Raw genomic sequence first — 27,960 nt, forward strand, 5'->3', positions numbered from 1 at the left:
GAACTAATTTAGTCCTATTAAATGGTTAGTATTGGCAGAGGAAGCTGGAGCTCCAAAATTCCCCTGCATCGTTTCTCCCTGCTTCTGTAAGTTGTACCTACTCTGAGAATATATAAGACTTGAACTGTTTTTAACCAACGCTTTTGTTTGCCAGTTCTTGAACACGACCCTGGATTGTCTTCCTTTTATGGACAATCGGTACGGCTACCATCTTCCCGTAAACAAAGTGTTCAGAAAAGACAAATGATAAAATCAACAGTACAGGACAAGGGTTTAGAAACATTACAAATTCAAACAGCATTAAAGCAAAAACATGTTTCTCCAAGCACTCCCTTTTCCGTTAGAACTAATGTAACCAATTGCCACTGTTTCACCAAACCTAACTGAAAAATAATTTAAAGGAAAGCAGGTAACGGATCTCGTATTATCCATATCACAACACTTTTTTTTGTTTGTTATGGCATCCCATTGTATTTTATTACATGGTCAAAACGCACTTGAAGATTAGTTTTCTTATTTTATGCTTGCTGATGAGCAGCGGGGGTAAAGCAATAGCATATCCCAAAGCAAAGTGATTAAACATGCAGAGCAGCAGCCAACAACACTTACCTGCCATTCTGAGGCTATATTATATAGCATGCAACAAAAACTAAAAGCAGAAATATCAACAATATGTGAACCTTCCAGAAGGCTTGGCATTGATCCAAAAAGCAACACGTCTCTTCTTTTCAAAAGCAAATTTATCTCTACACATTGAGTCCCCCCCGTTAAGGAGGGATGAGGTTAACTGTCGAATCCCAACACCAAGTTACGGAAGGCTCACACACACACCTTTAACGTGGTGATGTGGACGGCTATGAATAGCTGTTGTGAGCCAGTCAGCATATGCAGCATTGCTCTGCATCTACAGGCACACTGGAAGTGCACAGAACAGAATTGGGCTTAATATTTCATCTTTCCTTTAAGATGCATGCATCTCCCTGCAATTTCAGTAGCTCTTCAAATAATTCCAATTCTTTTAAAATTTATTTTAAAAGTTCTGATTAAAAACAAACAGCATTTTTGTTTTTAAAATGGGAACCATGTCAGATTCCAGCAGTAAAAATGCAATTTCCAAGCCATCCATGAAACAAAGATTTAACATTTTAGAAACTCGGGTTATTTTAAAAACAGAATATCACTTTCATCAAAAGCTCACTGAACAATTATTCATAGCTTATGCAGGCAAAGCTGTTAGAAAGATGGCAAAGTGAAAACATACATTTAGTACATGACAAATGCAGTCTACTGCAGGCAAAGAGTAATAGGTATATAAAATCATCTTCTCACTTTCAAAATCAAGGAAAAAATTTGGCCCCTGCTCAAGGTCTGTGCATGTCAAAACTTTAAGAAGGTTCCCCATGTTAAGGTACCTGCCAAGACAAGAATGAGAGAAAGAAAAAAAAATATTCCTTTATAAGAAGGAACAGCCCAAATGTAGTTGAATGAAGCGGTGGGGGAAGAAGACCAAAGGCATCCATCAGGCATGAACCCGTCCTTCAGGCTCCAGGTGGAGGGAGACCCCACCTCAGGGACGTACAGCTGGTGGTCCCAGAGATGCAATGCAGCTTTCCTGTCACACGTGACGTGCGTCACCACCATCTTCTGCCTCCCCTTGGAGAAAGGGGAACGACTCCAGCTGAAGGTCTGGTGACTGATTCTGTCCCGGTACACCCTAGCACCAGTGTCCTGAGCAGGAGTACCACAGACCGAGGGCTAAGTATCGTACTGGCAAGCATTGACATGGTAGCCATGCTACAGATTTTTACCTGATATGACAACAGAAGGGAAGAGCTTTCATTTTGTCAGCCCTTATAATTTTGTCAGGAAGCCATTAGAGAAAGCTGAATCAAGACACATCATTTCAGTGTGCAGAAAATGTTAACACAGGTATGCCCCAGATCTCTGACACAAGGTGCCTAGAACATTTGAGCAGCTCAGACAACTCCACTTTGGACTTTTGAGTGTCAAAATACACATTAACTGCACCATGAATGAACAAACCAGAATCAAGAATGATTTAGTACTCGCTCATATGTAAGATAGGATTACAGAGAACAACTGCTCAGCACAGATTACCATGGCATACTGACAGAATTTATCATTTCATGATCACTCGATTTGCAGGCAGATGGACGGACATCACTGACCACAGAGACCCAGAATGACTAAGCACACGTAAAGAAAATTTACACAGCAGCATGGTGGTGGCTTGGCTACTATTGAGAAAAAAAAAAAGACAAAAAACAAAACACACAAAAACAAACCACATGCAACCCTTTTTCAATTTGCAGATTTGCAACTGAGTCCCCTAGCCTTCATTCCAGCAGGTAGAAGTAACCCTATCGTTACCATTGTAACCGCACCAGCTGTGAAGGGCTGAGAGACTTACTTTCAAAATCCAAGAAAAAATGTGCTGCATTGTGGTCTATGTCCCTGGTTAGCACCTTAATGAGATTACCCATGCCAGCAAACCTAAAAATAAAAATGGCAAAATAATTTAGTTCCAACAACCGTTTCCTGTGTTAATAACACGCCTGGGGGTGGCTGGAGCAGGGCTCCCATCCGGCTCTGCACGCTGCGGATTCATCACCTTGTGGTGGGAAGCAGCAAGTGTGCACTGGACAGTGCTTTTCTTTTCCCCTTCTTCTCCTTGATCATTGGAAAAAATGAAAAGTAATAGCTTTGGCAAAAACAAAGTTCTGAACTACCGGCTCTTTTTATCCGAGTTTAATAGGATTAAAGAATTGTTACCTAGGATGACCGAGCAATTGCTTTGCATTGCTGCTACAACCCACAAAGCAATCATTACTTTGGAAAAGAGCAGCCTCAAAAAGGACCGGTGCTGTTACAAGCCTGATTTTGACTCTCTCTCCGTAATGCAAAACGAAATTCAGAAAGCCTCTCAGCAGTCATCTGTGGCCAATGAACAGCATTTCCCCCCATAAAAGCAGGTAAAAGCGACAAGTCGAATACAAGTTAGTCTTTTCCAAAAACAGGAGATAATCAAGTTTCAACAGCTCTTCTTATGTTTGCTGTCGCATCCCAGCTAAAAAGAAATGAAAAGTGGAAGAAAAATTAAAAGTTATTAGATTAATCTAGGTCAGATAAATTCACAGAAGTTTCAAACATTACTGTAATTTTCTGAAATCAGTACCTTCAGTAGGACTACAAAAGTAGCCTTTCACAAAGAGGCAGACTTTTCAATGACCTTCCAGTGTTGTAGAGGGTTACAGATGCTAAAAACACTTCAAGAACTACAGCCCTGAAATATCAGATCAGTAGGGTACTGCTGCAAGACAAACTAAAGATACTATCTAAATATGTATTTCAAACCTTTTAAAAATAAGTTATCAGTCTAACATCGGTCTCAACCATCAGATCTAAAATCAAGTTTAAGTTTAATCCAACTCTGCTGATCTACCAGCATCTGCTCATTTGTCTTCTGCTTTAAGACTGATGTACTTGGAGGGAAGCAGCATGGCAGGAAGAGTTGTGAGTTTATAAGGAATTAAGAAAACTGAAGCAGTGTGAGCCCTACACAAACTGGCAAACCAAATCTTTACATCCTGCATTGCCAGATTTCTTGAGTTCCAAAAGAAAATGCAACTGGTGTGTGAGAAGAAACCAGCCAGCACCGAGTTATTTGCTTTTCATGATCCACGAGATTCAACAATATCTCACACAATCAACCAAAGCCTGGGGATCCACAGTGAACCAATCCCAGATTTTTGAAAGACACTCAGGGCCAAATCGGTAATATTAGTCTAACAACTTCTGCAGAACAACCAAACAGGTACAAATCCAGATATTCAGAAAAGCATCTTTGGCCACAGTGGATTCTGCTCATAAGATCAAATCACCAGGTGTGTGCTCGCTTTTTTGTGCATTCAACTTCTCCCTTAAATCACTAGGAAACAAGTCATGTTTCCAAAGCATGTGAACTTAGATCCGAAGTCTGAGCAGATCTCCTAGCCTTTATGTACGCAAGGTTTAGATTAGGATGTCCAGTTTCAACTCTCATTTTACAAAACAGAGCCATCTAACAGATGTTTCTTCAAAGAGACAGCTTTTCTACAGCTTTCTGTTTCATAGCTTACTGAGCAGCTCACTACACATGCCAATGCTGTGTAAACATGCAACACCAGAAAGCAAGTAATGACTCTTCTTCATCTCACAGGTGTGTTCTGTAACACGGGATTGAAGGAATCACTCAGTCCCCTCCCTCAGCAAGGACATTCACAGTCTGGAAAGCGCTGAAATAGAGACATTTGTAAACACTTTCAATGACAGCAATAAAAGGCACAAGTATAAGCTGCCTAATGACAACCAACTCTGCAGGTTCAGATTTAAGAGCCAAACCTCAATCACAAAACTGTGCCGTAAGTATTGTAATTCCAACGTTAACAGAAGAGTAGCTAACACACAGAAGTGAATGGTGTTAAGAGATTAAAGAGAACTTTATGCCTAAAATTACCAGTTACTGACATGCTTCAGCTCTTCAGCTGCACTTTCTCCTCCTCCACAAAAATATTTTCAATACCTCATTTGAATTTTCCCATGTAGATTTGATATCAAGTGCCTCCTAACAGCTTACAGGGTCATGCACGTGGTGTAAATATTGTATAACGTTACTTTTGAAGGTCAGATTAGGGGCAAGCTTGTAGGGCTGAAATACTTCAAAGATGAGGTTGCAGCAGAACATGTAGCTACAGAAGAACAGATCATTTTAATTAAATCCCTACCAATTCCTAAGATGGAGGATAAATAGGGGGTTGGGGACTCAGATTTGCAATACGAACAGCTTCATTCTGACCTTTATCTCCCAGAAAAGTTAGAATCATAGAATATCCTGAATTGGAATGGACCCACAAGGATCATCGAGTCCAACTCCTGGCTCCACACAGGTCTACCACCTTTCTTTTCAAAAAAAAAGAAAGTTAGCTTATACTAATGCACAGTTTCTTTTCAGGGAGTGAGATTAACCAATAGCAAAAGGTTGGACACTACCCTGAAACACTGGGCACAAAAGAGACTCAAGCAGAAGATGCAACTGATCTCCTGACAACAGGTCGGTGAACAACCTCTCTCTGAAAAGGTGATCTAATTGGTTTAATGCTTCTTGGGAGGACAATTTCTCTTCCCTTCTTGCTTGAAGCAAGGAATGAATGCAAGATTCAACAGATAGATACTCTTGCAGTGAGGCTAAACACTAGCTTCTTGAGTTCTGAAATGGCCTAGACATGAGACAGTGACACAGTGTCACAGTGTGGAGCCCCCCAGATTCGCGGAAGAAGCTGTGGATTGACATGCAATGGCTCAGGTTAGATGACTCTCTACTCCTGTTATTTTGCTTCAAAAGATATAGCTGAGCAGCAGAGCTGACCTGTTGCACATATACAGGTGGAACCTATAGAGGCAAAATTAAAAAGTGACCATTCTGAGAGGCTGTGGTGTCAGCAGCCCACCTGGATCAACCCCAGAGCACACTTCCAATTTCCTTGAAAGTCCACATCTTCAGCTCAAGTAAGCAGAACTACTGTTTTAGAAAGTCAGATATGGTTCCAGTTACCCAGCCCTGACCCTGTGTCTACTCAAGCAGGTCTTCCAGTATGAGCTGTGTATTTCTTGAGCACCTTGCCACATCAGTCAGATCTGATTCAAGAAAGATTTAAGCCTATATAAAGATCAAAGCCAACACAAGCACTACTACTGACTGCATTTCCTACCCTGCAGTTTGGCTTGGTCCCAGAGCTGACTCAGAACGGGCTGCTTGTGGGTGGTGCCCCCTTCTGACCCACGATCATTCAGGTGCAACTGGAACAAAACCACACTGGGGTTATCCTTATCAAGAGGGATTTTGCACCTTGCAATCACAAAATCAAAATATTTGCAAGCCCAGTCCTCAGTACAGTTTAGCTCATTACCTATTTGTTCTTCCACAGCTTCAGATCAAGCTCCAACACATTTTATTTAGTATTCTCATTCAGAATAAAGCATGCTTTAAAACCAAACTTTCCTCTGAGGTGTCTTAATCATTAAGATTTTATAGTACATTGCCCAAAGGTAACTCATAAGGAAAACAAACAGTGTAAGACCCAGTAAGTACACATTTTACACTACTGAAGTTTTCTGTTGCCACGAATCCATCATCACAAAAATCAGAGTGGGGAAAGAAAAAAAGGCACGCTGCTCATCTGTGTCCAAAAGCCTCCCGTCCCTGTGAAGCTGCCCAGAATCCCTCCTGGCACGCTCTGAGCGCCAGCACAACGCTCGAGCCACGTGGAGCAGGTTGTGGGAAATCGAAGCCCTAGCCAGGAACATGCTTTAAACTTGACCTACTTGCACCGAATAAGACATACGGAATGCCACATCTCATTACAGTGATTTGGCCCATTACAGCCTTATGGGGTTGCATGATGTTGAGGGTAGTGTCATGATCAGACAAGCGGAAAGCAAAGGCATATTTTCAAAACAAGTCTTGCACGCATGCCCTTCATGCTGAAAACATCCCTGACACATTTCAGTACTTTTTTTTTTTTTTCTAAGCTAAGCCCAGGGGAAGTTTAATAGAAATACATGATGCAACTAAATCCAGGCAAGCACCGTAGACATTTGCCCTCTCTCACCTGAAAGAAAAACTGTATGTTAACAAGGATTGTTTTCAACTGGTGAGCAGCTGAAACTTACTCTTTTTTAAAGGCAAAATACCAGAAGGATGTTCACGTGACAGCTTTAATTTTGCTTTGTTCTGCCGGAAGAATAGCATGCTTCCAAATTAATACCAAGTTAAATAAGCAGATGTAAAAACCCATGTCTGTCACTACCAAAGAATTCCTGCTTCAAGAAAATGCCAGCTGACCTTTTGGAAAACCATACACTATTCCCTGACTCCTTTTAACGAAGCTTAAGACTGAACAGGAACACCCAGAGCACAAAATCTGTGCTCAATTAAAAGCCTGTATCCATGCTCTGCAGTTTGGAGGCGAGTATGCAAGCACACACAGAGCACACATTTTCTTTTGGGGACTGAGTTTAAAATTTTCAGCTGGTCAGGAGCGTGCAGCACAAACCTCTTTTTCCAGGGAGATTGGGTAAAATTGGAAGTGAAAAAACACAGCATTAACATTATAGTATGACACAAAGTGCTTCAAGTTATAATCTGAGCGTTACCACAAACAAAAGCCTAGCTGAACATCTCCCTGCATTGTTCCTCCAGAACGATAATCCTATCAGCCCGGCAATTGTTTCAAGGCTTACTGAACATTCCCTGCCTCCAGTATCTGGCCACAAACAGGAAAAAAAAAAAAAAAAAAAAAAAAGCCAGTGAACAAGTGGCTGCCCACATTAGCAGAATCAAAGGGAGCCCTCAGCAACACATGAGCTCACGAAGCAGACAGCCCAGCGGACTGAGTGTCATTTTCTACCCCAATGAAGCAGTTCAGCTCTGCAGTCAGTGAGAATACAGCTGCCCTCAGCCTTAAAAAGCCAGCGAGGGCTTGTGAACTACATTGCAGGAATCACCTTTTTAAGAAGTCTTAATATTTTACTTGGATCCAAATGTGTATTTCTTAGTCTAATGCACATTTTTTCTCTCCTGAGAAGTGCCCGAGAAGCACAGATACCCTCGGACATTCTAATCCCCACTGCTGTTTTTAATCCTGGTGCTTCAAGTAATTAAACGCCTGACATTAAATGAAGTCCCAAAGTAATAAAGCACACTGCCCAGACAAGAAATAATTATTAAATATTCATGATCACTCTTAATCTGGAAAAAAGACCAGAAAGTGAGAACTATTAATTTTAGATTTAGGAAGGGGAAGCCTGATGCTATGAGCTTGAAACAGGTTAGATTTTGGATAAGCTACTCTCGTATTCCAGACCCACCACGACTGTAACAATGTTATTAATGTTGAAGGTATCAGTCCAGATGCTGTAATCTGAATCTAACTGCTGAATCAAATGCATATAGGAAGTGCCACTCCAGTCACCAATTCCACATAAAACATGCTATTTCATTCACCACTAAACAATTTGTTCTAGCAAAGAGAGGATTTCATCATTTTACACACACTTTTACAGCATATTTCCCAGTCTAAACCTATGCAAGGACCCACACAGTGCTTTCCACTACTGACATCTAGTGGTTATTCTTCCACACACCGCTAGTTACAAATCAACCGTGAGCAATTAAAAAGGGGGAAAAAAGCCACTGAATTCCAGGGGCTTCAATCATCCCTATCTTACCCAAATAAAGAAAAAAAACACGTCCAAAAAAATGTTCTCTCTATAGAAAAGGAAGTATTCAGGCTAACTTAATAAAAGTACTACTTAAAAGCTATTTTAAGCTGCCTCTGATATCAGTTATTTTGTCTAAACTGACTTTGATATAATAAACTACCTTTGCTGAAACTGAAGTTACTTTTTTTTTTTTTTTTTTAAGATCACACATCATCAACGAAGTCTCCTTTCTGAACAACAGTGAGTTCAAAACCTGCCATATCAGGAAAACGGAGCCCTGCCAGGGAAAACAGCCTAGTGAAAAAAGGCTCACATTCCTTGAAACCAGAATTGTAAAATACAGGCAGCTCAGTGTTTATTCAGGCCATTTTTCCATTTAAAGGAAACCTAGGGAAAAGCACTGAAGACTCCACAGTTCCTCTAGAAGAGAGGGTCTTAAAGCCTTGTTAATTTGGGAATATTTTAGTGGCACAGCTGACAGCAAACAGCTTAGTTTATCATAGCTCATGTCATTAAGGAGTGCCAGACAAGTTCGCAGGAAGAGCTAATTTGTCTGGAAGGATTATTCTTATTTTTAAAACAGAATTTGTATTGAAAAGGGGAGAGCTGAAGCTCTGAAAAATCCACTCTGATTTACCCTTGAGTAACTGTAACTATTCCAAGAGCAAGCCTGTAAGTAAAAAAAAATAAATAAAAATCATAACTCTTAGGAGACAAAAGGCTTTCTCTCGACAAATTTATACCCAAATGTAATTTACATTTTGCTTTCCCCTTTGAATTTTAAAATCTCAAATCTTCTGCAGTGCTGTAACTCCTCCGACAGAGGTCACTGCCTTACAATTTCATCTTCCAGGTAAAGGGAAGCGTGTAACAAATGTGTTCACACTACTTTGTACTATCTTAGCGTCTTACATGACTGAGTGCCAGCAATTTCCTTCCAGCCCAAATACAGTATTTAACCAAGTGAGGTTATCAGGGAAACATTGGCTGATCTTAAAGTCTGTCTTTTTTCCTCCATACTGATAAAAACTGAATGCTTCTCAACTTTCTCTGAATAAAGAAAATATTGAAGGTACATAAAGATGAAAAAATAGATTCAACAAGAGATGGAGATTTAAACATTTAAAAAAATAGTTTTACAAAAGCTTTTCTTACTCCACAAAAGATGGTATGCCTATTAAAACACTGCTATACTACTCCATATTAATACGTTTTGTATTTCAAGGCTATAGTTTAAGAGCTATCAAGTTCCCTTCTCAAAAATAAACACACAACCAAAATAATTTGTGTGCCAAGTCCTCCTCCTGTCAGCTTTTCATCCAAGAGTAAGAAAAACTAAGTTCTACTATTATTTTCTGGACAGCAGTTGGATATGTTCAATCCCTATCTTCACTAGAGTCTAATACAATTGATCTACCACCTTGATTCGGTATTGCACTCGTGAAAAAGCACTCCTCTGCAATCCTGAGGTTATGTGGAAATGTGTTTTCCATTTCCATCTGTACGAACCAGGCTGCCAGACACTTCAGTAAGCAAGCTGAAGTTTCCTCCGAGGCTCTGACAAACAGCCTGACCACTACTGCCACCTCATGTACTCATACGAGGAGTACAGCCATCTGCATTGCTCCTCAATGTTTAAATTAAACGCTTCATTTTAGTTTGGCTCTGAACTGCTGCACTGCAGCCCCTTCAGTGCCTCGGCTTGCAACTCCTGTCCTAACAATGTTTTATTATCTAGTCAAAAAGCTGATGGATATATGTAGTCGTTTACATATTATCTCAAAAGATTTTCTCAACATGCACGAATGCAAATCTCATGTGCATGTAGCCGATGCTGGCTGTCCATTTGAGAGTGTCAGTGACAATCTGGCTCTGAACAACCAAGGAGGAATACAAGTCCTATGGCCCTCCAAGTCACACAGCAGGAAAGGCAGATCTGTGTGTTTCAGGAACGTTTTCTGATTTCTCTGTAGAGCCTTCCTTTTACCGAGACACCCGTCAGACAGAGCATGCTTGCAGGAAGCTAATGAGTTCTTGATGGTGCAACAGAAGACTACCCCCAGAATGATACCCATCCGTTTTCAGAACAGTAACAAAATCAGACAGGCATTAGGCTGGGAAAAGAAAAACAGTCCCTACATGGTTGTTTGCTTCAAGGGATTTCTTGCAACACCAAGTTTCTGCAGCAGTCTTATTTGCAGTTAGTTCTTCAGATTGCCTCATGAGGCACAATATCAACTACTCTATACTTTTTTCCTTGTTAGAAAGGTAGTGTGGAAAAAAAAAAAGTCTAGATTCCCATAACCTAAGACTGATTTTTGTTCCATCCACCTATTGGAAATGCTGGGGAATGTCTGCTGTTCCCCAGAGATGTTACACAACCTGCAATCCTGTGAGATCAGCAGCATGTATGAGCAGTGTTATGTGGGGCTCTGATTTCCTGCACCAGTCCCTCAGTGAATTCTGCAAAGCCGTTCCACCTTGCACCACAAGATGCCTGCTCTGATTTACAGGTCTAACTGAAAGGGACCTAGAGACTCAAAAATCATTAGGTACTTTAGTGGAGACCCTCCGTGGTTTAGCCATGATAATGCAGAAAGAATAACTTTTTAAGAGGCGACAATGTATTACAAAGATCTGTTCCAGAGGTACTACTGAAAGGAGAGCTATCAAAGCACAGTGAGCTAAGCCAGTCAGGTAATAGCAATCCAGCTGACATAAACTAGCCAGATTGCCCATGCCCTTTGTTAAAATTACTCAAAAGAGGGCTTTTAAAGGGGAAAAAAAAAAAAAAAAAAAAAAGGAAATCCCTGAAAAACAGTTAGAAGGAACAGACAAAAACAGTAAGTGATCAATTCCTGCTATGGAGGGAAGTCACCAATGGAGGGAGTTTCTCACAGTAATGCTATTCATTCAATACATGGGCAGATGACCTGGTCCAGAGCAGTAAAGAGAAAGTTTGCTACTCACAGTGATATTCAAGATAGCGAGGAAAAAGGCAGGCATAGAGAAGAACCTCACAAAGCTGATGTGACAATGAAATCCAAATGTGGAAGTGTAAAAGTGATGAACCAAAGTAAAAACTATCCTAACTTCATACTGAAGGTTGTCAGCTCCAAGCTAGCTATTACAATTCTGGAACAAGACCTTTGAATCACATTCAGTTTAGCTATGGCTTGCATTTAATTACACTCCTAAGCAGCTAAAAAAAAAAATAAATACTTAATCTAGGTGTTCAGAATTAAGAAAGGAATGAGGAAACACCATTACGCTTCAGTACTGAATCTGCAATTTATACATGGAAATTCTGTTCCCTTAACCTCAACAAAGATATGGAAGAACGGGAAAAAAATAATGAAGGACTGCATAGACGATCAAAGCTCTGTCACAACTTCCATGTAAGAAACAGTTTAGCTGTCTTGAGCTACTCATCTGAAAAGCTTTTCTCAAGTGGGGAAAATACAACAAAGAACTATAAAGTTGTAACTGGTATGAGGAACGCCTAAGTAAAGAAGCAAAACACAGACTCTTAACATGCACCAGTTGCACCAAACAAAACTAGAAGGAACAAGGCTGAAGAATAAATAAGGAGCTGTTGGGTCTTTATGCAGGTCAGTGCAGCTCATTGAGAAAGGATGCTAGAAGTCCACAGCTGTGCTAGGGGAAAACCAGTATATACATGGAACTGAAAGCCATTAAAGAACACTGAACACATTTAACATTTACATTTGACTCAAGAATACTTGACCTGAAAATATTTATAACCTAGAACCATCATCAATATATTCCCTCCTGGTTTCTGTTCATCCCTAGGCATCTACTTATGTTAAAGGTTCAAGTATTACTGTATTTTAAGCCTTTTCAACTTTTAATCTTATTCAGAAAGTGACATCCAATTAAGTTTGCCTCATTCTTTGAAGCTTTAAAGTTTTCAACTGTCTCTAGAACTTTACCATTGTTATCTTACTGGTGTTTTCCCATTCGAAATGTTGCTTGGTTAGGGCTTCTATCAGTCCCTTCAAACCCTTTACACTGGTGATCCCCTTTTGGTTTGAGATGCTGTCAACTGTCAGCAGCTGCTTTGTTTCAGCACAGCTGGAGAAGGTGAAAACATTAGCAGTCAAAGATGCCTGAACTGAAGGGCTGCTGAAGTGGCCAACATCATTTCTGTTTATAACCAATTTCCCTTCAATACCAGAAATGTTGATTCAGCTTCTTCAAAGAAAACAGAAGTTTCTTGCCATGTGCTATAGCTGTTCTCTGGAAAGCCCTTCCTCGTGCACGCAGCAGCATTCCCAGCAATACCCTGAGCTTTGCTAGCTGGGAGGGATGACTCACCTTCCTGAGCAGAAGCAGCACTGTCCTGGTAGAGGAGTAAGTGAGGAGGGGGAAAGGATTGGCAAAACCAAGTGCATGTAGTCAGAAGGAAATAAAACAGTGATTCCTAGAGACTGTGTACTTGGCTAGACAGACCCATGGTCTGCTTCAGTTACTCTTACACTGTATCCTTTGCAAATGAAGAGCCTGATGTAAAGGTTTGCACGGGTTCAAATTGCAGCTTTGCTAAAACACTTACCCGTGACTCTAGATTTAAAGGCTACTACCAAGTGAAAACACTACTACTGCTACCAATGATGTTCTCCCATCCATTTGTTGCAGATTGGGAAAAATATTATTGTATGCTTGCCCAGTTCCTAGACTCACTCCATAACAGAAGCAAGATAGTACATTAGATGGACTGTTTAGCTGATCTGGAAAGCTCTCCAAAAATTAACAAAAAAATGATACAAATCTCAACCAAACCAGTGGTTTTGATGTTTTTGTTTGTTCTTGCAAAACAATTCTTTCAATACATTTACCAAATACTAAAATCAGGGAAAGTTATTTCTGTGACATTTATGCCTTATATTCTTAATTTCTGAATGGGATATCAGAAGAGTTTTGGACATGGCACTCAAATGTTTTCCCACTCTTGTCAATAAAACTGATGAAAAATTAATTTATCTCCCCAGAATTTGCATAACTTTATGATGATTCATCAGAAATGGAAGAAGAATAAATCCCATCTCACATCTGGTAGTTTCCTTACCAACGTCACACAGAAGACAGCTATGCTGGAACAGCACAATAAACATATACTGTAACACACACTGTGAAGTAGCTTAAATAACTAGGAGGTTATGAAACTAGAAAGGAAAGCTTTCACATGAGCATATACTATCTCTTCAGAATTATAAACTTTCTCAGAGTACTTGCTTGAGGCAGGTGGCTCAGAAAAGATTTGAAGTTACACAGTACCATCAGTAAAGAGAAAAAAATACTGAGAAAGAAAAACCATACAAATTTTCCAAGAATTTTAAACATGATCTTCCAGGATAAGTTTTAAGTGTGGCCAAACTACTGTGTTCTACACACTAAAAATGCACATTGCTACAACGAGTCTTCAAAATCATTCCTAGGCTGTGTGGTGACGTACCAGGCAAGCAGAAATCCAAATGCTTGCAATCCATTTAGTATTTTTAAACACAGAGACACGTGCATTAGGCTACAGATCAAGGACTTCCCAGAGAACAGAAGGGCTTGCAGAAGTTGTGGAAGCAACCTGGGGAAAAGAAGTTCTCGAAGACAAAATTGCTAATATTCAGTATGGTCCATTTTACCCATCTGTATTATATTTTTTGTTCCTTATGTGTCAGGAGAGTTTTCAAGCAGGTTAAGTTTTGGTTCTTACCTACAGCCAGTGCTGCACTCTGTTCTTGGCCTCCACTCTGTTTCAAAAGAAAAGAAAAAGATCATGAAAATACATTCTTTAGCACCAAAACCCTTCCGTGTAATGCTATGCAGCCTTGCAAAAGCTAACACTTCTGTTCCAGACACGGTACTATTCTTCAGAATCTACTTCATAAGTGTAGTTCTGGAGCTATATGTCACTGACTTTTTGAAAAATACATGAAAAAAATAGACTGCAGAATTGTTCTATCTGTAGGCATACAAATAAATAGGGAACAATTATCTGGCAACAAACTTGTTTCTAGGGAAAAGGGCTGCTGGTGTTAGATAATCTGAAAGAACACATATGCCATAATAAATTTAATTACTAGAGGGTCAAAGCTGTAATAAAATACCAGTGGCGAAATTAGATTTAGTTTATATTCCCCGAAATCCCACCTACTCTCAGATATTTTACGTATGTTTTTTTCCTTCTCATGACTGTAGACTGCTCAATTCACACTTTGAGGCAAATCAACAAAAACCAAAACACTAACTGGAAAACGTTGGTCCCCTACAGGTCAGGGCTGAACACAAGTTGTGAACAGAAACCAAAACCAGTCAGATCCAACAAAAACACTACTTCAAAAAGCTCGTTTCCTGAAATAACAGAGAATTGAAATTAAAAAAAAAAAATCAATCAGGAAACAATATTTAAGAACACAGAAGGTTCTACCTAAGAACAGGTTTCTGGGTAGTCAAGAACACTGGTTAAGATCGTTTTGACTGGAAATCCAACTACATTAAATAGACTAACTAAACAGAGCTATTAACAATCAGGAACAGTCCAAGTTCATTGGAATGGTTGAACTATATAAGTAAATTTGAAAGTAACAGCAAGAAAAAGCACAGTATCAGAGGTAGGAGAAATTTTAAAATCCCTAACAGTATTAGTTTATTGCTACAAATACGTGACTAAGTTTCCAACTGATACAATTATTAGAAAAATGAAGAATTGCTCAGCTCTTCACATCTTTCCATATAGAATATTGCGTTTGTAAGCACATAACACTTGTGAGAAGAGTGTGCTGATGCTCACTCAGATAGCTTGTCCTCAAGGCTTCAGAGAAATGAGTGAAAGTTGATAATTAACAAAGTCTTCCAGGACTCTTGTGATAATGAAGAGAGGGGGACAGAAGTTTAGAGCCCTTAGGCAAAAGGGAGGCAGCCAGGAAAGCTCAGAATTATAGGTCTGTTAGACCAAACAACAGGCAGAAAGACATGAATCCACTAACTGGATTCCCATCGTTATCACAGGATCATCTAGGTTGGAACAGACTTTCAAGATCACCAAGTCCACCCATCATTCTGATCTACTGAGTCCCATCGCTACGCCTATGGGCGCTATGTCCCTTAGAGCCCCATCCACATCTCTTTAATACCTACAAGGACAGGGACTCCGCCACTTTCCTGGGCGGCCCATTTCAATGCTTGACCACCCTCTCCATGAAGAACGTCTTCCTCATGTCCAACCTCAATCTCCGCTGGCACAACTTGAGGCCATTCCCTCTAGGCCTATCACTGGTTACCTGTGAGAAGAAGCCAACCCCCAGCTCCCCACAGCTTCCTTTCAGGCAGTTGCAGAGAGCAATAAGGTCTGCCCTGAGCCTCCTCTTCTCCAGAGTAAACACCCCTAGTGCCCTCAGCCACCCCTCACAGGACTTGTGCTCCAGGCCCTTCACCACACACACTAGAGCAACTCAAGAGTTCCCCAAACTGAACACAGTATTCAAGGAGCAGTCTCACCAGTGCTGCATTCAAGGGGACAATCCCTTCCGTGGTCCTGCTGGCCATCCTATTTCTGACACAGGCCAGGAAGCCATTGGTCTTCTTGGCCACCTGGGCATGCTGCTGGCTCACGGTCAGCTGGCCATCACCCAGCACCCCCAGGTCCCAATTTAGTACCCATGAGCATGCCTTCATGCAAAACAGACTGAGCATATTTGATGCTATCAACCTGGCTTATGCTGACAAGCTGATAGGCATGAAGTCACACGGCAAAACCCAAGCATCACGTGGTGTTTTAAATGCTGGTATTAACACTGCGCTACATAATGAAGCACAGTGTAAATGGGTAAGGAATTGACTTACAGATCTCTAGCAGTCGGTGGGGAATAATCACCGAACATCCATTAAAAACAGCCAGATGTGAAATTAATGGTAAGATGGATTCTTTCCAAGAGTAACTTTTGCACTTCGGGATGCACCTCAGTTCAGACACAAGCGAGTATCTGAATAAAGATGAGGCAGTTGTCAGGGTCAGAGTGTGTTACCACATCTCTCTCAGCAGACAGGATCTGCAATAGACATCCAGTCTCCCTTCTGAATCTGATTCTCAAGGCCTGGATCTGAAGATTGATACAGACAGAATACCAGCAAGCAGAAGATGAAACGTATGCCATATAATTATATAATAGGTAGTGAAGAATGAATAATATAGAATCAAGCATTTTTCCTAGATGGCTGCCTCAGAATTGTGACAAGTATTAAACGTTATGTTGCAGAGAGAAGTAGTTGTGAGGAAAATTACCTTTTATTCAATGGGTTAACAGCTTGTGGATTTATTTTATTTTAAAGGAGTCAGGCAGCAGAAAGATTAATGCATTTCATTTTTTGGAACCTCTATTACACAGACAGACACAGCCCCTGACTTGCAGCCTAACTTCACCACAGCAGGAGGAGGCTGAAGCACATGCTAGCTCCTTAGGCCAACTGGAGCAGGAATTCAAAGAGTTATCACAGCAGCTGGAGATAGATGGGAGAAGCCATCTACAGCCATTAGCGCCAGGTAGTGAATCAGTAAGTCAGGAAAATCCTGGAGTTGACAGAAGTTAAACAATACCCAAATGTAAAAGAGGCACTAAGTAAACTTGGTATCCTGCAGATAATGAAACTTGAAAAGACTGGTAACAGGCTAACCATGGGATAAGCTGTGTTTTGGGTATCCATCTTATATGGAACTGATACTGCTCAACTCAGCAGTGCATGAAACAGATCCCAGAAGAGCACAAGCTCACCAGTAACTGCCAGCATGCAAACAAGGTCTTCTGCCCAGCTCCCCTGAACTTCTCGAGAAACCCCTACACATAAGCACTGCTTTGGCAGCAAATGTTGCAGATGTGGACTGGTAAGAAAGGGGATTTTGCAGCTTTCCAACACTACGGTGCTTCTGCCTACTAAGAACTGAAGAGACTCAGTAGTAAGAAAATAGAACTTTTAGAAGAATCTAGATTACTTTGTGTCTTAGCTTGGTACCTCAGCTCATCAGGAAACTTGAAAAAAATAATTACTCCACTAAGCAAGCTTACACCACTAGTCAAAGCAAGCTCACAGAGGATTCCTGCACTCCATTAAGCATTAGGCACACAGGCTTTAGCTTAATACTAGGTGTTCAGAGTAGAATCCACCTTGCTACCTTGACAGAGAGTGTTTAAATTACTTGCTTGAAGTTCAAGATCACACTGGGATTTCCCTTGGTAAGCACCATCAACTTTGACTCCAGGCAAGCCCGAGGTGGGCTGTGGGCGAGATGTCCTGGGTCCAGGAATCTGAACATCACTTAAGTCTGACCAGAATAGGACCTAGCTCAAGGACTGCTCTGCTCAGGCATTTTTTAGACACTCCTGCTCTACTGCTTCAGTTACAAGCTTGAAATGAGCTTGAGGAAACCACTCCAAAAACTGGTTACTCTTAGAGCGGGAAGTACACATAGAAAAAACATACAAAAACAAGCCCAGTCCAACACAGAACCACAAGTCAAATACATCCCACATGCTGTGGGTAATAAAGAAAGAACGTTAAGAAACATTTAGTAATAAAACTTGATTTTTTACTTCAGTAACAGCAACTGATGGCTAAGCTATAAAAATAAATCATAACTAAGATTGTGTTTTAAAGAATTTCAGGGTTTCCGCAGATGAGCCCAGATTCAATCGTAGGTGTACAGGAACTCTAACGTTGACTATTAGTGGTGCTAAAGAAGACTGCTAAATCTGCATGGCAATCACATGTTAAGTCTCTGCAGAGGCTGTCTGTAACTAATTATCTCAGTTCTTATAACAAAGCAAATCCAGTGGTTGCCTGCTGTAAAACTACCTTTCTAACCTCTGGCTGTAGGAAGCATCAGCTCCCATCTTTCTTTGTTCATTTTCAATCATCCCTCTAAAGGTAGGTCAGATCTTTACAGTTTGTGTTATGCTAAACTTTTCCCAATCCTACATAATTTCTCAATACTGCCTTATAGGACCCAGCAATATTCAAACCTGTTTTAAGCCTGTAATTTTGTGATAAAAATGGTGGTCTGATATGAAAGCTTGCTCAATAGTTATGGACCTGTGCTAGACACCTACCAAAAGCACCTGCTATGCTTTTTGTCCTTTACTCACAGAGGAAAATTCATTTATACCAACATAACCGCTATGCTATACAGCTGTAATAGCATTCAGCTCTTCACGTTTGTCATCCAGACAGCTATAGGCATGCTCAGGTCCATGTACTTAGCTAGAAGCATAGTTAATTATGCAGCATGGTCCAAGAGAGGTCCACAAAGCACTGTTTCAGTTTCCCTAATGCTTAGTCCAAAGTCTTGGCCTCAAAGTAGTGTGGCAAATAGCTGTCAGGTTTGTTTCTAAGAAAATATCTCATGGAAGTTGAGATGCTGTACAAGGGGACAGGGTTGTACACATAAATCCTTACATCCAAAAAGGTGGCAAAACCAGATAATTCACAAGCTTATATGGCATAAGAGGATATTCACATACGGACAAGACTAATGCTCCGCATCAAATTTTGCATTTCATCCACTTACAACTACGTTTTCCACATAAAAACATTACTTTAGCTTAGCAGTAACAGTAAAATGAACCATCATAAGCCTAGTTTTTGCATCTTGTTGAAGATTTGTAAAGAAAAAAAGCTGCAAGTTGAAAGCCAAGTACAAGGGATTCCTTACACCAAATCAAAGAGTTAAGTTCCAAATAATCCTTTTGATTTCTCCAAGCAAGCGAGAATTATTACGTTAGGTAATGAGAAGACAAATAAGGACTTTCAGGAAAACAGAGGTTGGATTTGGGGCTGGGCACTGGGCAGGGGAATATGAACTGTTACATTCCAGGCTAAGCACCTTCATGCTTTACTGCAAAAAAAAAAACGGAGAACGGGAAGAAAGCCTGCAAGAATTATTGAAGCAAGTCCTGTGTCTAATAGTCAATTACACGAACAACTGAACTTGCTGTTTCTGGTAGTACATTGTGTCCTGTATTTCTTCTGAACTTTCATAAGCCTAAATCCTCAAGTAATTCAGTACCACGTATGTTACATAAGCAGAATTTTTACAGCTACGTAGCATTCAGGTTTTCCCTCCTCTAAAAGTATTTAAGCATTCCTATGCTAGGCACAGATGCCGAATACCTTTACGCCATTAAGTGATATTGCTGTTAGCTGTCTGTTCGTAGTGTGTTTAACTTCCCTATGACTACTTAACCTTGCTATTTTTCTGCTATTAATGCTTCCTTTGAAGTTACACCGTTAACACCCATTTGCGAAGTGTTCCTGAACGCCAGCCAAGTGATTCAACAGCTCTTTATCTGAGCCCTGTAAATGATGCAATTCTGGGGGGGGAACATGACAGTTGAAGAGAGTCATGACTCACTAAGATGCGAGTAACAGAAACAAAGCCTTACCCTGTCCCAGGAAGCTTGCCTCAATACTCACCCACTTGCAGAAGGAAAACATTAAGACAAGAAAAGGTCAAAAGGGCTTTCCCATTCACCATTATTAGGAGTATGTTATTGGCTCTGAGCAATCCCAAGACCCGTGCCCCATTCAGCAACACTTACACAGAAGAGCCCTTATTTCTTACAATCTACATTTCTACACCCAGGGTAAACCACTTTCCTCGGGACTACACTAGGCCGTAACAACAAAAGGCAACTTCTGTCATGAAAGGAAACCAAAAGAGAGAACAGAACAACCCACCACCAAAAAGATCTTCACTGTTGCTTTATTTTTTTTTTTGGTGAATTTTAACCATAATCCTCAACCATACTAGAAAATGAGAACTGAAGCCCCCACTAACGCCCCACCAGGTAGAACTGCAGGGTGAATCCAGACCTAAGCAGGTTAGGTTAGAGCTCCAGCAGCACCACAGGCAGCATCTCTGCTGCAATGGATTCAGTTATTCCAGATTTCAGAGAAAACACACTGGTTTTTAAAAAGCTTGAAAAGCCATTCTGACTGAAACTAGCAGCAGTAAACGCTTCTCTCAGGCTCAGGGGGATGCCTAAGCAGCTTGCTTCACCTCCTCATGAAGATCCCTATACTTCCCAACTAAGCAGCTCTTGGCGACAATTCATTCACAGCAGTTACTCATGCACAAGCCAGGAGCAACACCATGCAGGAGTCTGGCTCCATGGCAGTGCCTTGGGTCAGCAGTCATTTGTGCTGGGAGCCTTCAGAGCAGCTCACTGAAGCCAGAGGAGCCGTCCCACAGCACTGGGAGTCCCCATGACACGTCCTGCCTGCCTAGCAGTGCCTTCACCTCTATCCCATCACCCATCCAGAGAGAGCAGTGATAATCATTCCAGCTCAAATTAAATAAAGGAAGCTTTTCACATCAGCTGAACTGTAATATTCCACTAATCAAGGATCATGATTACTCTAATACAGAGAAAAACTTGGGTGATGGCACGCTAATAAAAAACAGTAAGTGAGAAAACTCGAAGCAATCGTATCACTGTGTGTCCGAAAAGGAAGAACCTAACCAAGTTATTTTAACCTGTGAACTAGATGTTTATTCAGAAGCATTTCAGATGAAAGTACGCTCAAAAATTACATCATACAGGGTAGCAGACAAAGACAGAATTTGTAAATATCAGAGTCTGGGCCTAGCCACCTGCAACCTTCATGTGCATTCAACAGCTTTGTCCAACGGACAGGGAAAAGAATAGAAGCCGTAAAACAAAGTCTTAATTGCTGCATTGTAATTTAATGATACTGAGTCTCAACACCTGCACAGTATTTCTGCTAAGTAACCTCCACAATTACTTCCAAGATGAGATAAAAGGAGGTAAAAATAATAAAACTGCAGTTGTGGCCAAGCAGTAAACTGGGCATTAACCAGATTTGAAGGGGCTATATGTTAGTGGTCCAGCTCCGTACAGAGTTTAAAAAAAAAAAAAAAAACACACAAAAATTAGAAGTTTCATTTGACAAGCATGTAAGAGTCCTTCTATAAGCCAGGAAGTGAAATAAGCAACATCTGACATCAACCTCCTAGAACAGACCATATAAAATGTAATGTGAAGTCTCAATCACCTGTCTCGACAAGCGCAGCTTTTCAGGCCAAATGCCGCTCTAGTGAAAAAAGTTTACATATTTTGCAGGTCTGTTTAAAAGTGACTTTTCAAAAAGTCAAAACAACCCTTAAATTAATGTCTTTGATTTGAAGGTTCATTGAACAGAACTAAACATTTCATGTTGTCCTGAGCAATTATTTACAGGTAAAGAAAAAATAGCAGCTTCACCTTCATAAACAAAACGGCATGGCTCAAGTCTCGAGCAGAGCACAGTCTGCTATGCAAGCCATTAAACCAGACTGAAAACCTCACTTTTTTCTACTTACTCTACTAAGTGTCGCAGCATGACTACTGCATGTAAAGGAAGAGCATTTTGGAGCAGCTCTGCATTGAATTCTACTTGATCACAGTCCAAAAAAACCTGTCACTGATCATTTGCAGGTTACTGCCATCTTCATTCAAGGTTTTAAATAACTGTATGTCCACTGTGGGAAAAAACATACTGTGTTACGTTGCATCAGCACAGGCAGACTAAGCACATATCAGCAGTGAATGCAAAATTAGGCTTTCAAACCACGACTGCACAGCAGATTATAAGCCTTTGATCTATTCCCATGCTATTGCAATCAGCCATATTAAACAAGCCCCAAGACAAAATCCAGCAAATGGAAGATGGCTCAGTGTGACCTAAAAACTGCCGGCTATTCCTCTTCCTTGCCTCAGATACCAGCATTAGTACAAAATAAATGCATGCTGATAAAAAATGAATAGAACCATCAGAATTTCTACCAAAATCTTTTCTAGCGAGTGACAAAAACACAAAGAGAGGTGTGTGTGCACTCAAACTCCATTTTCTCAGAACCATTTCAACAAACCCACTATCCCACAGGTGACATCAGGTCAGGCTCTGCCAAACTGCCAATAGAATTTATAGGCAAACCTGCAGCCGTATATTTAGAGCAATACTATCCAAGGAGATGGTTTTCAACTTTTGCCACAAATGGGAAGTAAAAGCGGTTTCCGTTGTCAGAAAGACATTCGTTTTTCTTTATGTATTTACAGTAGGTGAGCTTACAGTGATGGATTATTCTTTTGTCCTGGTGGTTTCAGTCTCCTACAGTTGCTATCTGATAGGCTCCACAGTGAAAGCTTTTTGCATTACTCACGAGCATTTGGAACTTCGTTACTTTCTATACCGGCTACATAAGGCTTCCCCAAATGAAAAACCTCCTTCTAAGAGCTGCAGGTTTTTTAACACCTACTTCCTTGTTTAATAGAGGAAACATTTCACATTGAGTAAAACAGAACAGAACCTTGCTTTATATCTCTTGCAGCACATTTAACTTTTATATAAACTTCCCAGGCAGCCAAAGACATACAGAAGTCTGTAACAGATGCAATATGGCCTCGCTCAAAGTCTCTCTTTTGGATGAGATCGCTCATTACTAACCTTCTATAGGCACACAGGTATGGGGACAGCTAGAAACAAACCTTCCTGTTCTTTTCAAGTCTGGCACATACTAAGGGATCTGCACGAAGAGACCGAAATAATTACTTAAGAAATTTTAAGGATTCTGCCCACAAGGAAGCAGAACATTTAAAGTTATGTCAGCCAGACAAACACTACCCTTGTAAGAGCTATACAAGCCACAACAAAGAGTTCCCAAAGTTAATAATGAAGTGACACGGATGTGTTTGTTTCCACTCTGCAAGCATTATACCAAAAGTGTTTTCATGCTTATTAAAATTAGCACAAAATGCAAAGCCTGTTAATCCACAAACAGTGCAATATGAGTGCTGGAACAGACTCTACAACATGTTAATCAGTTTAAGACATCTCCCCACCATCATTTTACAGGGGGAGCAATTTTAAGTTACATGGAAAGATTTTTAAATCGTCAAGCACGCACACAAGTTCAAGCTGCGGGTGAGAGAAACAGCTATAGAATAAGAATGAATAATTATCACAAATTATAACTGCTCAAAAGCAGGAGATAGTTAGCAAGATCTTCTCTGAATGACTGATGCCCTGAAAAACTAATCCTGTACAAGGTAATATGATGAAAAAGACAAGCTACTACATGACAAACAGGGCAAACACTAAAATGTTTGTCCTCCAGTGCCTGTGATAACGGAGTGCTGAAACATCACAGCCAAAAGGAAGGCTATTCAGAACAACACCTGGATAAGAGAGGCACACATCTCATACAGCCATTTGGGCTGGCCTGCCCCACACTAACGCCCAGCTGGCTGAACGTTTTGATCTCAATACCAAGATGCAGGCACGCTGTGCCCCAAGCGATGCAGCGTTCACGACCACATTCTCTTTTCAGCATATTCCCAGAGTTGAGAGCCCCAAACTGAGACCTGGGTCAGCTCTAAAATGTGCTACAGCTGAGCGGATTCTCACCTGATGTCTTCCCAGCCTCAAGCTCATGTTCAAAACAGTGAGATCAAGTTTATGCAACGCAACCCATGAGCTAATGAAGCCCTGCTTGGTCCTAAAGGAAATACTGAAGGAAGACAAATATTTTACCACGGTTGCAGACAAAGAGCTCCCTTCTACAGCTACCCAGTTTCACTCAGCACAGCCATCCTGTTTAAATTCTTCTGGCAAGAGATGGGGCAAGGGGGTGGGGAGGGAAGCTCAAGTAAGGAAATGCACAGATGACCTCTAGCACTGCCCTCACTGCTGGGCTAACGAGCTTTTCAGTTGTGCCCAGGGCAAGCTGGGCACTCAAATTTAGATATGTCATTTGTTCTGTCATGTATGAACAGAATAATCCAGTACTTTAAAATGATTACAACTCTTAAAAATGATAATTACAACGCAGTTCAAGACTGATGTCAGTAAAGTACCTCAAACTGTGACGTACTACAAACCACAAGGTTTTTTTTGCTGTAAATGGAAGGGGCATGCACTTTCAAACTGGGCATCTGGGAAGTTTTATACATGTTTTAGTATCTGGAGCTATTTTACAGAGTTGGGCACCAGAGCTCTTCAAATTATAGCTTACAAATAGCTGTAACATGCAAACTATACATAAAAAACCTAGACGAAGTTAAACATTTTCACTATGTCATTTCTGACAGACACACATATATTAATGAGAGCAAAGCTCTGCAGGCTTATGGGCTTGGCAGAGCAACAGTACGAAGTGTTTTAATATTCTCGGTCAACCCTGGTTATTAGCAAGAGCTGTACAAAACAATTTTATTCTATCTCCAGTTGTTTATAAAACTTCAGTAAATTAACTGGCATGGGAAGCTTAATAAGCATCTGTAAATATTTGGGTCACTGAAGCTTAATGTTTCCTTACTGGCTAGGACACTGCAGCTTTTCGCGTTTATCCTTGGACCCAGCTGCTCATCTCGTTCTGCGCTAACGACTGTCTTCTGGGTTACTCAGCCCTGTAGCTCAAATGGTAGCAGTAACAGAAGCATAGGATTCAAGTTTTATAGAAGGTATATAGTAAGGGCTAGTCATAAAGGAAAACTGCACGCTTACTTTACATCTCTGTGGATGTCTCCCCTCCCTACTGAAGACTACTATTTTATTTACACTATTTGAGAAGTGAGCTGTTAACGTGGTATAACCTATGGATGCACAAATGATTTAGCTATGTCAACTCACATTCAGATGGCCTAAATTCTCATGTTTCCTTGTGACTGGCTTGGAACAGCATAGCTCAGCCTCTTAACTGGGTTGGTAAGCTGCCAGTAAGAGGCTGTAGCTCTTCCCTGATGATCTTTTTACTGTTCTGAACCTACTGGCAACCTACACGTGATTATAAATGCCTGTGAATTATGATACATCCTTAATTATATTATCATGTACTATTTTCAGTGAAAATTATGTCTCATTGAACACCCTTAGAATAATTAAAAGCACACTAGTAACATCTTCCAAAGCACCTGGAAATTTCAATTAGCATGCTTAGCTATGTTCAACTTCTAAAACAGATTTATTTTAAGTTTCCCTTTTTCTCTCCCTCCAGTCTCTGAAGCATCAGATCAGAAGTTTCAGTGTTCAGTTACATTTCAAGTAAATAGCCTTTGTATAGTAAGAGGCACTGGTACGTTGTATTAGCCTTACTGGAAAATGCAAATAGACAATGCTCAAAGTTCTACTACAGAAAAAAGGTTAGTCTTTTTTCTCGCTTGGTAGGGAAGAATTTAATCACTCCGTATTCTGTTTAAATACCCACATGCTCTTGACCAATATTTTGCCTTTTGTCTGGCAAGCTACAGTTAAGCACAAAAAATTATTGCATAGACTACTTTTGGCTTTAAATAGATCAAAATAATTTGTTCTCTTTGGCCAAAAATATTACAGAAAACAAAGAAACACTCAACAAGCAAAGACATCTAAGGAAGTGTTTACCAGTTGGTAGTATCTTCTTGCAGTTTTAACAGAGAACTCCCCTTCCTCAGATTACTGATGCAGCAGCTTCTCTTCAGAATCTGAACAAACAGAAGACTTCCATTAAAATGCAACAATACACAGCATTTCAATTACACCAGCCAGTGCCAGTGGTAAATTGGTGTTAAACCTGTGGTGCCAAGGAGCCAATGCGCTTTAGGAATACAAATAAAACATAAAGCACTTGTGATTTTATGGAACTGACAGTACAAGCAAATAAAGAGGCATCCTTACAAACTCTTCAGTGATTCAGTAAGGCAATTAGCTATCCATGATCGCAAGCATCAGAAATAGAGCACTACATCTCAGCACTACAGAACCAGGTTACATTTAGTTGCAGCAGAAAAAAATAAAGTCTCTATGTACAGTGGCATATATATATATATCTGTATAGTGCATACTGGGGAAAATGCTTTGTTGCTACAGTTCTCATCACTTAAAGACAGATGAGGTCAATGAAAGCTTACACCTTTCTGAACTTACTAAGATTACTTACATTTGCTGCTTCAAAATTAAGTTTCCAGTTTAGAAACAGACTCTTACAGTGCAACTGAACAACATTTCCTATGGAAATGTTCCACCGAGATCTACCACAAGCAGTCCAGGTGTCTTTCAGTTAATTTGGAGGAGGTTTACACAACAAGCAACATCTATCTTTTTTAGTGCAGTGACTGGGTGATGAACTAGCCAAAACTAATACCCTTGTGCTACGGGGTAAGCCTGTCCTATGTGGGGTTTGGCAGGCTTATCATCTCTCAGGGATTTCAGCTAATCTACCAATAGCTGAGTGGTGTCACTTCACCTGCCTGCAGTAAAGCCACTGGAGCTCCTACTGCAGGCATTATTCCTGGTACCAGAATCTACCCCACAGATACTTCACACCTCAAGGGTTCTTTTAAAGACCGATCCTCCCATTTCATCCTACAGGTCTCCTCGTTTCAGTAGAGAAGTCAACCCCATCTGGCAATGCATCTTGCATTAGAAATTGTTTTAGAAATATAAAATACCTGTCACGTTAATGACATCTGCAGATCCAGCTGAAGAGACATTAAATATTCAGTGTTAATTTGTACTACTTCAGCTCCTTTTACATTAGATAATCCTGATTAACGAGCATTTAATAGGAAAGTATGCTGCTTCACAGTGAAGTTTCTAATCAAAAAGCCATAGTACTGCTGATTTGTCCCAGTTCAGGAAGGAAGAAGAAAAAGGGAAGAGCTCTGCAGTACTGGGGCTAGGGGGTTATTTTAGTTTTTTGACAGCTATCATCAGAAATTACTATCCATTCCCTCCTCCCCTTCCCACCAAAGAATCCTGATACCCAAACAGCAGTGCTAGGAGAACACAAGGACTCTGAGGATTAGGAGGGGGTCATTATCCCAAATTTAACTGATAAATAAAATAAAATTATTCTATTTGCAGTCACACTGAAACAAAGCATTTTGCTACAGATAGTTCAAAAGTAAAAAACAAAAAAAGCACTGTTAATGATAAATTTTGCTAGCTTGTGTGCACATACAATAAGCGGTGCCTGGCCAATTATCACTTGTCCCCCCTTCCAGAACTGTTGTATGAAGTCCTGATTTGTTCTCCTGAGGAAGCAGAAATCCAAGAAACATCCATGACACCTTACTCGCTTTGTTAAAGCACAGGCTTTGTTTCAACAGTTGTTCTCCGACCATATTTCAGGCATGGCTCCTCCTGCCAAGGACCTATCTAAAGTTAACAACTCCTGACAATTCAGTTAAAACCCCCTGATGGAAGCCGTAAGGCTTACACTCACACGTAGCTCAGTACATCACTGAGCAGAGTGACACGATTGCTGTCTTCAGCCTGACAAGTGGATTTGAAAGTTCTCGTGGCTGTGACCACTTATGCAATTGCAACATGTGTAATTTCCTTCAACACTCGACAAATACTTGGATCCTTCTATCCTGCTACGCTGCAATAGAAAAAACTTCCTATTCAGAACCAGAGAATAGATTTTTTTCAAGCGTGACCGCTGATTTCATTAAACAGAAAACCTGGGTTACACTTCCACTGGACCAACTCACGTTCCCAGCCTTCAAACCTCGTCATAATTACATTAAGTAGCACGTAGGATTTTGTTTTAGTGAAAGCCGTATCAAACCCAACGTGTAGACCCTCCTGCCCCGTGCTATCCCAGCACGGAGACCCTCCTGCCCTATGAGA

The 27,960-nt window shown here is 40.6% G+C and overlaps 1 protein-coding gene and 1 long non-coding RNA gene across 5 annotated transcripts in view; one reads left to right on the forward strand and one right to left on the reverse strand.

Moving 5' to 3' along the window:
• CYRIB (CYFIP related Rac1 interactor B) overlaps window positions 1-27,960 on the reverse strand; it is a 93,866-nt gene that overhangs the window by 17,323 nt on the left and 48,583 nt on the right. For 2 of the 4 annotated variants that reach the window (XM_035318950.1, XM_035318949.1), the window contains exons 2-4: window positions 25,729-25,808; window positions 14,012-14,048; window positions 1,330-1,412 (exon numbers count right to left, since the gene is read on the reverse strand). In XM_035318950.1, the coding sequence (XP_035174841.1) occupies window positions 1,330-1,402 (73 nt within the window). In that variant the 5' untranslated portion in view covers window positions 1,403-1,412; window positions 14,012-14,048; window positions 25,729-25,808. Of the gene's footprint in view, window positions 1-1,329; window positions 1,413-2,431; window positions 2,515-14,011; window positions 14,049-25,728; window positions 25,809-27,960 lie in introns of all 4 variants that reach the window. The other 2 variants (XM_035318951.1, XM_035318952.1) reach the window with 2 other exon arrangements.
• LOC118162636 lies at window positions 275-13,346 on the forward strand. Its single transcript, XR_004748544.1, has 3 exons — window positions 275-409; window positions 6,754-6,759; window positions 13,335-13,346. It is a non-coding gene; the product is annotated as an uncharacterized LOC118162636 (long non-coding RNA).

The sequence above is a fragment of the Oxyura jamaicensis genome, chromosome 2 (genome assembly GCF_011077185.1).
Source record: "Oxyura jamaicensis isolate SHBP4307 breed ruddy duck chromosome 2, BPBGC_Ojam_1.0, whole genome shotgun sequence".
Lineage (NCBI taxonomy): Eukaryota > Metazoa > Chordata > Aves > Anseriformes > Anatidae > Oxyura > Oxyura jamaicensis.